This window comes from Rhineura floridana, chromosome 3, assembly GCF_030035675.1.
Source record: "Rhineura floridana isolate rRhiFlo1 chromosome 3, rRhiFlo1.hap2, whole genome shotgun sequence".
Classification (NCBI taxonomy): Eukaryota; Metazoa; Chordata; class Lepidosauria; order Squamata; family Rhineuridae; genus Rhineura; species Rhineura floridana.
This window is the reverse complement of record NC_084482.1, coordinates 10,748,079-10,763,287: the sequence shown is the minus strand read 5'-3', so window position 1 is coordinate 10,763,287 and position 15,209 is coordinate 10,748,079. Positions and strand designations below refer to the sequence as shown.

General features: G+C 42.8%; 1 protein-coding gene across 3 annotated transcripts in view; it reads right to left on the bottom strand.

Moving 5' to 3' along the window:
* The window catches only part of UBA1 (ubiquitin like modifier activating enzyme 1), a 45,611-nt gene that overhangs the window by 24,522 nt on the left and 5,880 nt on the right, over positions 1–15,209 (bottom strand). Inside the window, exons 1-2 of one of the 3 annotated variants that reach the window (XM_061614420.1) lie at positions 5,220–5,379; positions 4,591–4,669 (exon numbers count right to left, since the gene is read on the bottom strand). The exons of 1 other annotated variant lie outside the window; for it this stretch is intronic. In XM_061614420.1, coding sequence (XP_061470404.1) covers positions 4,591–4,668 — 78 coding nt within the window. In that variant the 5' untranslated portion in view covers position 4,669; positions 5,220–5,379. Of the gene's footprint in view, positions 1–4,590; positions 4,670–5,219; positions 5,380–15,209 lie in introns of those variants that run through there. One more of the 3 variants, XM_061614421.1, reaches the window with a different exon arrangement.

The following is a 15,209-nucleotide window of genomic DNA, read 5'->3' as shown; positions in this document are numbered from 1 at the left end:
AACATCAGGCAGACACCTACAGTATTGACATTTAGACTCCTGCTTAAAACCCATCTGTGTGCCCATGCGTTCCATGAAGAGCGGAACCATTGATTTGTAAGTGTATTTTGAATGTAATTTTATACTGTTCACCACTATGGTAGTTTTTCTTAATGCTGGTGATACTGGGATTTTTGCAAATCTATAAAACAAGAAGAATCTTGGCTTTCACAAATTCAGAACATAGTGGAATGTGCGTATACACACTTGCTCAGCTAAAAGTTCTGTGTGCTTTATCAGTAGCCATTACGAGAATTTGTAGAGGACAGGATCAATTTAATATTACTAAGCTAAAACACATGCCCTGATAATGCATGGAATATCATTCCTCTCATATCACAGCCAATACAGTAATAACGAACCAAGATACTGGCATCACAAATCCAGAAACAGCACAAAGCAATTCAAGTAGGAATAGGGGAAAGCCATTATATAAATAGTCCATATGTTAAAAAAAAAAACTCCCTTCAGACTCTCTGAGATATACTTTGTAATATTAGTTTAATGCAAAAACTTGTCTCTGCTTGGGTCCATGGTCCTGATAATTCCAATAATTTTGAATCTGTGGCAAGGACACAAGCTATCCATTCAGAGTTAATCCATCCTCTACGCAGGGAGGACTGAGGAAACCACAGCTGATTAATAAAAGCAGGTACGCAGTGAGCTCAGCAATTTTCAGTGTGACTATTGTTTAAGAAGGTGCATCTCCAATGAGTAATGAGCTTGGCCAACTATATGCAACTGAATTAAAGGCTACAGAACAATGTAATCATTTGGTTGAGAGCCCCAAAAGAGCTCCCACCTTCTTATACACCTCATCCAATGTCACAGCATATTTCTAGCATAGCATCAATGGGCAGTAGAAACCCAAAAGGTAAAACAGATTATACAGAGGGAAATTTTTGTCTTGGGTTCTAAACAAGCAACAGTCTAACCCAGTAGTTTTCCTAATAACCTTGAAATTATTTGGAACCTAATTAGTCCCTGATTAAAAGATCTGACATAGAGAGCACATTTCTCACAAGGACTGTTTGTTGACCACTACTTATCTTCCTCAGCAATTGACAGCAGCAGGGGGAGCGTGGGGCACATTCTAGGTTGCACTCAAAAAACAGACCTAACTAGTGCTATGCCAAACTAAGACTGTATACCAGAATTCTTTGTACTATCTAGGAATTCTGTGGCAGATATGCTATCCAGCAAATAAATTCATGTGCACTGTGTTCCCAGAGACCACCAAACTTCAAAACAATTAATCCATAAAGGAAATCAAGGAAGCATAGTTCCAATTGTCTTAACAACAAGAAAAAAGATAGCAGAACTGAAGGGCAACATGGGCACTTCTTGGTTAAGCACTCCCAATACCTCATATTACATCACTGGAAATTAACGAGTGCACAAGGTTTTATCAGACAAAAATTAGCCTGGTGGAAGGAAACATATGAGTTGCAACAGAAACATTTGAAGACGTTTAATCTTATTTGAACCTCAGAAAGAGCATCAACAGAAGAAGCAAGCCAGACTCAACTTAATCAGAATAACTGTACAATCAGCATCTGGCACTTGATGATGATGGACTGCCTTCAAGTCGATTCTGACTTATGGCGACCCTATGAACAGGGTTTTCACGGTAAGTGGTATTCAGAGGTGGTTTACCATTGCCTTCCTCTGAGGCTGAGAGGCAGTGACTGGCCCAAGGTCACCCAGTGAGCTTCATGGCTGTGTAGGGACTTGAATCCTGGTCTTCCAGGTCATAGTCCAACACCTTAACCCAGTCTTTCCCAACCAGTGTGCCTCCACATGTTGTTGGACCACAACTCCCATCAGCCTCAGCCAGCATTGCCAATGGTCAGGAAAGATGGGAATTGTGGTCCAACAACATCTGGAGGCACACTGGTTGGGAAAGGCTGCCTTAACCACTACACCACACTGGCTCTCGTTGGCACTTAGGCCAACTTTAAAAGGCCAGCTTTAAAAGGCCAGCTTTAAAGGACAGAAACTTTCTCGTCCCCCTTTGCTAGGTGATGCCTCTCCTGCAAGAGAATCAACAACTAGGAATTTATTCTGTTTTTGTTCACGCTCTGGATTTAGGTCTGGCAAAAACCGACTAACAACATGGACAGAAGACCCATTTGGGGAAATGTGACCAGGCACACTAGATGGAACTTGGCACCTGAGGGAAAGAACAAGCAAGAGTTTTCCATGTCATAATTAATCATCTCACAACCAGATAAATGCTCCAGAAAGACAAGGGAGGAAAGAGTGGGAGTGGAACAAACTCTCCTGTGATATATGCACAAGATGTAGACCTTTCCATACTGGACTGGCATTATTAAGGATGTTTCCTTCTACATAAGTGCCCATTCCTAGGAGCCCACTGTAAGCAGTGTATCTACAAATCAGATCTTTGCAAGGTGGCACATGTAGCTGAATGCTAAACTGTTCACACTGAACAAGGATAGCAGCTAACAAGTGAGGAACAGCTGGAAGCCAGACCTAGTAATCAAGCTATGGTGGGAGTTGGAAACATGGGCTTGTCAAAGTCCTAACAATTATGAGACAAACTTTTAATCTGGATTACTATTTTGTTATGTAGGGATGTACATCATTTAACCTATACATTTTTTTGTATTTGATTCTAATTCAGCTATCTGGAACCTGAACAGCAAAGGAGGCTGGCTAAGACAACTGTTCCTTGAGGCAAAATGTTAAGCCTGAAACACTAGAAGGGAGAGGAATATAGATCAATGTGGTTTGGACCCAGTAACTTTAACAACACAAGCCTTCCACTCTACCAAGGACTAAGAATAAAATCCCAGCCTATATTAAACAAGCCACTGATCACCAAGATAAGAACAGACGGAGACAGGTCTATCCAAGTGATTTGGTGGGAGGAGAGGGAAGACTCATGAGATGGAACTGACAGATGATCCTAAGCACAGATGAAATACTACTGATTTCCTTGCCTTCCTGCTATAAACCCTTCTGAGGCTAGGATCCCTGGCTCCTTACTCTCCCCCTATAGGTTGAGGTTAGTGCCAGAAGAGCTTGTTAACAGTGCTACTATCAAGAAAGTCAGATCAGTCATGCAAAGTGCTGCAAGTTCTCTCAAAACTTTTGACACTCAGTTGTTTCAACCCACAAGCCACGCCTGCCATCATTCTGCACACTGGAACAAATTCTAAAGAAAGAGTGCCAATAAATGGTCATAGTAAGTAGAGCAATCTTCTAGTTAACTTCTTGCCCTGAGCAAGTCAGTCAAAATTCCTTCCAAGCAGCACCCTGCCAGACTCACGTTCAAACTGCCCTGTAACAAGCATATATAGGCAGACAGAAGAACATGACTGGCATTACTTCCCAGATGAAGCTGATGTGGCTCTTTACCTGAAGCACACCAAGGACAATAGACCTTCAATCAGAGCACTCACTTTACATGAAAGAATCCACACAAGGGAGAAACCATTTAAATGCATAGAGTGTGGAAAGAGTTTCTGTCAGAGCAGTAATCTTACTTTACATCAGAGAACACATACAGGGGAGAAACCATATGGATGCAGGGAATGTGGAAAGAGCTTTAGTCAGAGTGTTCACCTCATATTACATCACAGAAAGCACATGGGAGACATCATTTACATGCAGGGAGTGCAGAAAGAGCTTTGGAGTGAGTATATTCTCTGCCTCCGTTCCATCTTCTGAATCAGGAGATGCTGTGAAGGTAATGGACAGATGTCTGGAGGCAGTGATGGGCTGGATGGAGGCCAACAAACTGAGGGTGAATTCTAAGACAGAAATCCTGTGGGTAGGAGGTTCCCTGTACCTTTTTTTATGTTCACCGCCCAGAGAGCTGCTTGCTAGTTGGGCGGTATATAAGCTCAATAAATAATAATAATAATAATAATAATCCTGGCTTCCCACGCTCTCCAGCCTAAAGAGACTACTTCAAATTCTTAACAGTAAAGTGGATTCCCAAATCTTAAAGATATGCCCAATTATAGAATTTGTTTTTTCCTCACATCAGAAACCCTTGGAACAAGCACTGCATTAACCACTCTCAGTTACACAGGCCTGAATTTCAATGCAGAGGAGTTGGGACACCTGGGCAAAAGTAGTTGGTGGTCAGGTTTGTGAGACCTGTACATTTTAGGGACAGGAAATACTGGGCAACAGCTGCAGCCTTGCAATGGTTATAACCAATGATGCAGAGAGCCTGCAATATTTTTAAGAGTGTATAGCCAATCAGATTAAGCTTCTATTCAGGGATTAAAGCAGTACTGAAACATCTTGGCTCCCAGAGCCACCTATCCCAAATTAAACTTGCCTCAGACATACAATCTATCAGCATGCTTGAAAGATCTATTATTCTGTTCTTTGCTCCCTTCAGCTCTTTTCTGTTTTTTTTTTTTTGGATGAATAGATGAACCCTTTTCACCAATGCCAGGAGGCAGATATATGCTGGGATATATATGGTAAGACTAGAGCAATGAACATCATTTCCCAGCCTCCCCTAGCACTATTAGCCCTTCCCTTCCCCATGACTAGCACAACACTTGCCTGTGCCCATTGCTCCCTGCTGACTGACCCCCTGGATTTTTTATTCTGGCTCTTCTCTGAAATCCCTGCCCCCTCCATCCTGAGGAAAAAAAGAAATAAGAAGGAAGAGGGACTATCGCAGCTAATGGCAGCAAGCACTTCCCCAGCCACCCAAAGAAGTTGCGGCTCTGTGTGCGTGTAGAAGAGGAGAACAGGGCAAAATACATCACACCCCTTTACTGGGGACCCGCCACAGTCTCTAGGGCTACTCTTCCTCTTCTCGCAGAAAAGGAAAGGAAGAGAATGGGAGAAAGAATAGGAAGGGTGGCATTTCTGAAGAAACGAAATGTGATACAAATACAGGTGGCAGGAGCAACGCTTCTTACAGCCTGGTTTCCCAAGGAAGAATGGGATTAAAGGGAGAGGGGGGCTATCTACGGAACAGGCAAGGAGAGGTGGAGAGAAAAGATGGGAGTATGCTTCTTAATAAGGGCTGAGGAAGGTAGCCATAGTACTGGATCCCAGGAAGATAGGCCTCGAGTGGCTGGCAGGGAGGAAACCTTGTTTCTATGGAGACAGGCATCCTTGGGAAGGTTCTCTTGTTTCTATGGAAACAGGACAAGGAAGGAAAGGAAGACCCTCGAGGTTACCAATGAGGCTGTGTCAGGCCCCGCCGCGGCCGCTGCTGCTGCCGAGTCACCGCTCTGCGCTGTTGCCTCTTCCTCCTCCGACCCGCACTGACACAAGATGGCGGCGGCCGGGCCCGGAACAAAAACCTCCTTAGCGCCGCTCCGCTCCCATCTAAACTGCATCTAGTTCCACCCAGCCCTCGACGCGATGCCATTGGATTCAGTCAACATCCGTCATATAGATACGCCTCCGGATAGGCTTACCAGGAAAGAGATAGCACAGGCCACACCCTCTGACCTGGGCATCTGCCTCCCCTTTTATGATTAAAACCCAATGCACGGAAACCACGCCCTCTCGACCTCACACTTTGGGTAAAGGGGCAGATCTTCCAGTTTCGGGGCCACGCCCCCAGGAGTTTCACACGGGGGGGGGGAATGACAGAGCGCTGTAGCAACTTAAGAAGGAGAAAAGTATATGCGTGAGCTTTAGCGGGCGAGGCTGAAATCTGCTTCATCAATGAGGATGAATACATTTCCTACCAAAATACATAGGATGTAAGGGCTCATTTCCCTACAATTAGTTGCAAAGAAGTGGAGAATGTTGACAAGAGCAGCTTGTCACCCGGAACTCAGTAAAATTCCCTCTCCCACTCAATATTACTCCTATTCCAAACTCCATTCTGGAGCTGGACTACTGCTGGCTGAGCTGGCCCAACCCTGGTAGAAAGAAAGCAAGCCTTTAAAATAGTGTTTGACTTGCACCACCCTTTTTGCCAGTCTAACTTCTACAGGGTTGTTAGATCATGTGACCGAGCTGAAAGACGTTTGGAACAGGGGTATGTCTTTTGGGGACTAACCCTGGCCTTGTCTGATCCAGCTGAGCTCATATCTCCAGCTGAGCAAGGATGAGGAATTTAATCAGGCTCAGCCAAAGATCCTCCTTTTCCAAACTTGCTCATCCTGGCAGATCTTGAATTTGGATTGCTCCCTTACACAATTTTGGCAGTTTCAATGTTTTCAGTTTTGTTTACTAAATATCACTCTCTAGGGCAGGGGGGTCACCAACTCAGCACCCACAGCCACCAGTAACTCTTATGGCACCCACAAAAGGACTCAATAAATATTTTCTCAAAAATGAGCAAGAAAGTGTTTGTTCTTCTTACTCAGTTCCTGTTTGCATGGGCTCAGCCAGTTCTACTTGGAATATAGCTACATTTCATTGGATGACACAAATGGAAATCTCTCCTCCCATTCATCTGAACAGAGGTGCAAAGAGCTTCTCTCTCAGCAAGCACAGTGGTGACGAGTGATGTGCCTTTCCCCCATTGATGGCTACACCGTTTATATTCCTGCCTCTTTTCCTGTTCTTAGACATGGCAGTCATTTTGTATCATGCCATACACACTACAGGAGCCATTTTGTGACTGGCTGGCTCCCATGGCACTTTTTCACACTTCCAAATCTGCCTGCTGGCCCCAAATGGTTGCACTTTCAAATGCAACTTACCCTGTTTTCCAATTCAGATTTCCAGAAAACCCATATTATGGCCCAAAACTACAACCAGCAACTTTTTTTTTCAAACAGTCAAAATCAACATCAAGACAGGTCACCACAAATATGCACAGTATAACTGCGATTACTCCTACTGCATATTTTGGATTAGTGTCCATAATGGTCATATGCACCTTGATATAATCGCAGGAGCTCTAGAAGGAACCCAGTGAAGTCACCCACTCCATATCCATGCCTGAAAGACAGAAGCTCCAGGCCACAAAACCCAACACATCCAGATTACATATACCACAAGGAGAGAACATAAGCAAACAAGGTGTCCCACACTAGAGGTAACCGCACATTGCAAGAAAAATGTTAGTATCATAAACAAAACTAGCTAAGTTTATTCTCAAATGAGCAAAAACACCTCCTATGTGTGTTGTAACTAGCACCAACCTTTTGAGACAAGGTGCGATACAAATCTAAGAAAATCAAGAACACACTCAGCAGCACAAAGATAAAATGAGGCTGCAGTTTTGAACTCCCTTTCCTGGAAATAGCCTCTATTGAACTCAGTCAGACTTACTCTTGTAAGTAGACATTTATAGCTGTAAGAGAGCTATAAGCCACAGCTTATTTTTATTTATTTTATGTAATACATTGGTATATCACTTTTCAAGGGAAAAAAACCTTCCCAAAGCTGCTTACAAGCCACAATTTAAGACCATAAACCACCACAAAATCTCAAAGGACACTTTCAAAATATTATTAAAAGCCAAGGGAACCAACACTAATCCAGCATAATATAACATTATTTGGTAATAATTGGGGAGTTCTACAACTCAGATAAAAGTAGCAGCTAAAGAGGTAGATCTTTAAGGCCCTGTTAAAGACCGCAAGGGATGGGCTTGTCTGATGTCCTTCGGAATGCCATTTCACAACTGTGGGGCCACCACTAAACATGCTCTTATGTATGTGTATGCCAGTCTAGTTCCCAGGCACCTCAGTAAGGCATTGTTGCTTTGGGGAAGGACCACAGCTCAGAACATCTGCTTTGTATGCAGAAGGTCCCAGGTTTGATCCCTAGTATTTCCAGGTAGGCCTGGGGAGGCACCTGTCTGAAACCATGGAGCCACTGCCAATCAGTCTAGACCACGAGTGGGGAACTTCTGGCCTGTGGGCACAGGGTGGGTGGTGAGGGAGAGATCATGTTGGTTGGAATGAGGTGCATCTGTCTCCCTCATTACTGATGTTTAGGTGGATTATAAAAACATTTCTATTCAGCCAGGTATTTGGGGCCGAAAGATATTGTTTCCGGTACCCTTGAAATGAGGACATTTGGTTTGGTTTTAAAAAATTAAGTGTTTTTTAAAAAATTGTTTTGTTGTTTGCCACCCTGGGCTCCTTCTGGGAGGAAGGGCAGGATATACATTTAATAAATAAACAAACAAATAAATAAGTAAAAACAACAACTAATAAATAAATAAAAAATCCCAAAGTCCATGCTTTCTCATGTAAAAATACATAACAACAGGAATCCTATCTTTCCATGTGCTGCATATTTATGGATATTTGAAAGCAGAAGGTAGCAATTTACACATGCACTTATCCTTTGCAACTGATACGGCCTGCATTGCATTTTGTGCTCTGCTATCCGCCCCTGAATTTATCTGTGTAAATAAAAGCAGTTTCTCAACACTGGATCCCATGCGCTCAATGTTTTCTGTCACATTCTAGTGACCAAGAAAGGATTCCCAGGGTGAGCTTATGCAGATAAGAGGGGCAGGGCGGTGTGTACAGAAGGAGGCTTCATTCTTGCTGCGCTACCTAAGGGAAGGGAGCAGGATTAGCTCCCACCCCATGGTGCCTCCATGTGCACCTTTTTACTTTTCCCACTTCAATGAACAGTTGCCATTTGCCCCATAAGAGTGACAAGAAAATGCTGCATGTGAGGATACTATTGGGGCAAGGACAAAATTTGTCCTTGATTACCTGTCCAATCCACAAAGATCTGTAGGGAGAAGCTGTCCTTACATGCGTACATTGTCCATCATAATGACAGGGCCCTTTGGCAGTATAATAGCGTTATTGGCTGGTCCATGACCGAAATAAATTCATTCATTCATTCATATAATAGCGTTAAGAGAAAAACCCTCTACAAACACACGTGCTCAAAGATTTTGCATACATTATTTCAGTGATCCTTACAACAGCTCAGTAGGGTAGGCTGTTATCACCATATCATAGATGGGGGGCTGAGGCCTAGAGGCAGAGGTTGGTCTAAGAACACCAAGAAAGTCTAGGCTGGGGGAAGAGGTAAACTGCCAGGGAATGAAAAATGCCTGCCTCTGGGTTAAAGCAGCAGGGTGGGTTATGTCTTGCAGTACTGTGAGTGTAAAAAAAAAAAAGACAATGCAATCCATTAAACAGTTAATATCTGTTTCCTGCAATTCAGCACCCCTTAGCGCCACACAGGGGCACTGGCTTCAACATAATTCATTGTTAGCAACATACTATGCTTAGAGACAAAGCATATTCTAATCCTAGTCCTAGAGCAGTAGTTTCCAACCTTTTCTCCACACAGACCACCTGAAAATTGTTGATGGTCCTGGTGGACTACTTAATGATTTTCCTGCCTGGTGCAGCAATTGTAATATGCTGTGCTAGATGCTGTATGATTTTTAATTATATTTTTACACACACATTGTAGACCACCTGAGTGAAGCTGATGGACCCATGGTTTGGGAACCCCTGACCTAGAGCATGTAACAACACTTCTTTGACGAAAATGTTAAACTGTGAATTGAATTCCTATTCAGTATCCCAAATCTCATCATGCAAACATGTGGGTTTTTGTATTCCCATTTACCTTGTGTTCTCAGCTTATTAGCTCTTCAGTGTCCGCAAAATATGTATCACATACACCAGTGGTCACCAATTTTTTGCCTGCAGGTGCCACTAAGTACCTCCTATGGTGCCTGTGGAATATCCCCTCAAAAATCCACAAGAGACCGTTCACTCTTTTTGCTCAATCCTTGTTTGAACTTGCTCAGCTTCACCCACACTGAACACATGCCCTTAAACATGTCCACATTTTATTTCATTGGATGCCAGTATTGAACACCCACAGCCACCCTCCCATCTATTCTGAACAGAGGAGAGGTGCAAACAGCTTCTCTTTCTGAGTGAGTGTGGTGGTGGGTGATGTAGGTGCTTTTGCTACTGATGGGGAGCATGCCCACATCATTTTGTGGTCTTTTCCTTCTCTTTTGAATGTGGCAGCCATTTTGTGTTAAGCTTTATCCCCACGGCAGCCATTTTCTGTAACACCACACACCCCACAGCACTTTTTCAAAATTCCACTGGCCCAAAAAGGTTGCTGACCCTTGACATGCACCCACCAGCTTCTCAGTACACTTCAGCATACGATGGGCTCAGTTATCTAGGAAAAACCATGGCATAGTTCCCAAGATGTGTGCCATGAGAGCTTTGAAAAGTTAAGCCACCATGTTGCCTAGAGATGTGAAGGCCAGAATACAAAGCGGAGGGGGGAGAAAAGGTTCTTCCACAAAGCATTCATAACCAAGACTTAGCATGGGAACTGAACCAGGGGGCTCTGGAGCAGGCACTAAGCTAGACATTAAGGGACTTAATAGAGAGCTATTAACCCGGTAATGGTCCAGAGGACACTGGGAGATTTGTATCCTAACTGCCAGCTCCTCCTCTTTCTGCCCATTTGGTGGGTCACTGTTTGCATTCAGATTTTCTTGCTGCTCTCAGGTCGACCCTTCCTCCCAAGTAGACCCTTGGTGAAACAGCCACATGGGCACTCCTATAGTAGCTTCCCTCTGGGGCTGCATTCAGTAATGGGGCTTAATGAGTTAATTTAACAGATTAAAATGGTAGCGCTTCTATCCTGATTTCTGAAATTCCTTTCACACTGCAGTACCTGTCACATTGAGGAACTGTGGCTTTTTTGGCCAATATACTGGCATTTTGCGCAACTGTCTTTCACACAGCTGCAATGAACAACATCTTATTTTCATCCCTCACCCGTTAGATAGTGGGGAATTTTATATATCCATACATGTATAATAATGACTATTAAGAAGGCACATTTCTTTTAAAAATCATAAGGAGTTAAATATTGAACTTCAGGCCTATTGGGGTCCTGAGATTCACGCTTACAGGGAACTTGCAGGTACAAACCTGTTGCCATTGGCAACAGGTCACACCGATCTCCTGTTTTCTTGGCAAACCAACTGGTACTTGACTAGGCTGGGGATTAATTAACTATTGTTCAGAATCAAGGAGCAGGAGAAAGTTGTGATTAATGAAAGTGCTAAAGTTTGATTCCTATGTATAGCAATAATGCCATCTAGAGAGGAAAAGTCTTATAGCATAATTAAATGTTTTAATGAAGGGAAATAGAAAGATTTTATAATCATTTTAAAACAAAAGTTATATTTATACTTCTATAAGTGTGCTTTCATTAAGAAAAAGGTACTTCTGGGGTGGCCTGCTTGCCTGCCTCTGAGGCTGAAGGATGCTGATTAACCAGAGTTAACCAGTTCCTTCCTTTGTTTGTGTGACTTCAAAAAGAGCTCAAGTGTTTTAAATAAAATTCCCTCTCTTGAGCTATGTACTTCATAGGTAAGGGAATGTGATTTCTAAGAAAATATAAGGACATAAGAACCCCTATGGCAAAGGAATAGAACTGGGGGTGCTCATACATTCCCAAACACCCTGAGTTAGGTTCCCAAACTTAACTCAAGGGAACTTGTCCAAATTTCTCCGGTGTGCCTGAGTCAGCCTGACCCATTTGAAAACAATGGCATACGGAAGCATATTCAGAATAAGTAACTGTTCCAACTAGAACCAAAATTCATTAGTCTTGAAGAGACAGTAGGACAATGGTAACATTTATGATATGGACAGAACCTTGGAATCACCACTGGAGTTAGCTAATACTTTCTGATTGGTTTGGAATGATGTTATGCGGGCAAGGACTCATAAGATTGGTCAAATCATTGTCACATGTTGTACCTGTACTCTATGAAACAGCTTGCACACAGTGCCTCAGTGCAGTTTCTCCTGGATGTTTCTGGAGGCTGACCCTGCATGTGCATATGCTTGTAAAGAATAAAGGCCTACCTTTTTGCTTCAAGCCTGTGTCTTCAAATTTATTTAAGGACCCCCAGCAAAAGGTCCCAATGGAGAAGAATTCTCCCACATATACACATACATACTGTAGTTCCCCCATAATGCACTGCACAAGTTAGTGTCTGAATGCAGGGGTGTGTGTGGGAAAAGGAGGAAGGGAATGCTGCTACCCATGCCTAAGCCAGAATGCTGGTACAATTTTCATCAGGGAAAAAAATGGTGTGTGCCTCAAGGGCGGGAACGCATTGCATGCCAGGATGCCTGTCACGTGAGAGCCTGCAGCTAGTCCAAAGCTCCTGTTATGTTTGGGGTTCCAAGCCTTGCAAACAGATTATTTCTGATATTATTTATCACAAAAATTAGCACTAAAGTTTCACTGTATTCCACTAAATGTCTGGAACTAACTTTTACATCATGAGAAAGGTCAAATATAATGCACAAATTATATATAATTTTATATATAAGAATATAATTCTTACCAGATAAAAAATTGTCAGAATAATGAAATCAAATGCAGTGTGAAAGCAGCCAGGGTCCATTGCTGCCTTCACTCTTGAGGTCCGGGGGCGAAAAGGAAAATTAAAGATCAAACTGAAGGTTTGGGATGTGGTCAGAGACCCTGACACAAAGGTTCTTCCTTCATTTTTCCAATGGGAATTCCAGAAAAAATTGGAAGAAAACCCACTCAGGAAATATTTTCTCTTTTACAATGATGTGAAATGCTTTTTAAGGCAAGGTTTTAAAATATTTTTAAAATACTGCACTTTACTCCCTCAAAATGTTTGCTAATAACTCTGTAAGACAGAAATGTACCATTCTCACATCCTCTCACCTGCTTCAGATTCCTCAAACATCTGCAGCATGTGAAGGAAACTGGTCTGTACTGTACCTGCAAATGCACCTACCAAATCAAGAAACAAACTAGTGTGACACACATTTTCATTCTGTGCAAACCTTTAGTTCTCTGAAGTTCATGGAGACCTAAATGGAAGCTCATAATCAGAAACTATTGCTCTTTCAGAAACCGTTATCACCACAGTTGAAACTTTAGTTGATTGAGAATAAACTACAATCTCTTAAGCTCCCCCTCCTCTTACTTTGGTGAGAACAATTCGCAGTTCTCCGAGTCCCTCCGGAGAATTGCTGTTGGTTCCAATGTGACAGTGGGGGAGTGCACAAGCTTAGGGCTCACCACAACCCTTTCCCAATCATCTAAACTGGGGGAACAACTGTGGTGCCATCCAGATGTCATTGCAGTAGAATACCCCATCATTCCTGACCACTCACTGTGCTGGCTGGAGCTGACGGCCGAGGCAGGTTTTTAAAATGGTTTCTTCTGTTTCTGGATAATACCGTCTGGAAAAAGGCTGTTTCAAAATTTAGATGACAAAAATGTCATTTTGCTTTCTACAGTATTAATGGTTTATTTTCAACTATTCCTCTCTCTCCAAATCTAATTTTCCAACTGGCAAAAACTAAATTATGTGTAAGTACTTTAGGTTGCAGTAGCTTGCTACTCCATCTCTAACAGTAGGTATATTTGTAATGATTGTGTGAACAAAACTAAGGCAACTAGACTTAAACATTTCATAAATGTACAATTTTATATGCTGTTATACATCAGGGTGGGGAACCTGTGGCCCAGGCCTACTTTCATGCGGGGTAGGGAGACAAAGAAGGCGGAAGGAGAAAGCTAAAAGAGACAGAGCAATGGAAGAAGGGTAAAAAGCCCTCTGCAAGCAATCAGTTTAGACCTCTGGCCGGAAGGAGAAAAAAATGGAAAGAAGAAGCCAAAATTGATGGAGCGTTGCAAGTCGCTGCAGTTCAGACCTGTGGCAAGAATAATCTGCAGCCCGCTGGGCAAGAGGAAGAGTGAGAGAGAGAAGGGGGTGGTGGAGAAAGAAAAAGGGTGAGAGACAGTGAGTGAGAGAGAGGGGGAAAAGGGGGCTGCAGAAAGAGAGGAAATAGGTGGTCCTGCCCTCTTTTGGTTCCGGTCCCATCCACAACTGGCATGTGGCCTCTGAGGAAATGCAGCTCTCCGCCCTTGTTATACATAATGCATTTTAGGTCCTAAAAGTTGAAATATTTGGATCTGATATAGAAACCAATACAGCATCTATTTATTTTTCCAAAATTGCCATTTATGCAAAATAGAGGGGGAGAAGAAAGGAGAAAAACTGAAGGGGGGAAACCCCCAAGATTTCCCATATTTCAAACTGTATAGACATTTTACATCCACTTCTCTTGGAGTGGAGAGGACCTATTCAGAATCAATTGTCCCTTTTCTACACCAACGTATTGGCAAAAAATATCCTTCTGAGAGAGGCAATAAGGATGCTCCAAGATCCCTGGTGCATGCAGCACAGCTCTCAGGTGCAGAGGAATCCCAGAAGCACTTCTGCTGCCCATCCATGACTGACATGGGGAATGGTCGGGAAACCTGGAGGTAATATTTACTGGGCTACCCTGCAGTTACAAAGATGATGCCTGCCCATTGTTTTGGGAGCTGGTGACAAATATATTTCTTTTAGGGTCAAGTGAAGTATGCCTCCAATTTTAATCATGTAAAACAATTGTCCCTCTGGTATCAATTTTTTTAGGCAATGCTGCTACAATAAACAGGCCCTGTGGAGGCAAAACACTTTTTCTTTTGCTACTTTGTTGCCACAGACTGTTTTTTATTGTTAAGCTACTGTGGGGTCCTAATGAACAAAGAGCAGAGTAATTAATGTCAATAGCGATAAAGAATTGCTCAGGAGTAAACATCTAATATCTCTATCCTTTTAAAGCGTTGAAGTACATTATTTGCTTCAGAATGGGGACCAGCCTCAGTAAAACATCCCAGAATTCCTTTCTGCTGTCTTTGCTCATAATTCCTCACAGACCAAAGGGGAGCCATGTTTACTTGAGTTTGTGTAACACAACTGCAACATGGCTATTTTTCCTTAGAGCATGAACCACATCAAACCAGAGCTGTGTTAACTGCCTCTCAGCAGCCAGGTACATCCAGACACTAAAGGCAATTGACTACAGACTTGTTTACCACATGGACAAAGCAATCAGACAGCTATCACATGTTGGGAAAGAGTGGAATAAACCAGGACTTTGACATATATCCGTAAGGTAAATTTGAACAATACTAGTACCTGCTCCAATACAGCAGTTCGCCCTCAGCATCTGGTCATTGAAGATATCTTGCCCCGAACATGGAGGTGTCATTGCCTATCAAGCTTAACAGCTGTTTCTGTGAAAGAGTTCCCCTTTGAAGCACTAGCCCAAGGATTTCCAAAGTCAGCAGTGGTCTGTGAGCTTCATTCAGGTGGTCCGTGGCATGTCCACGTTTTTAATTATATT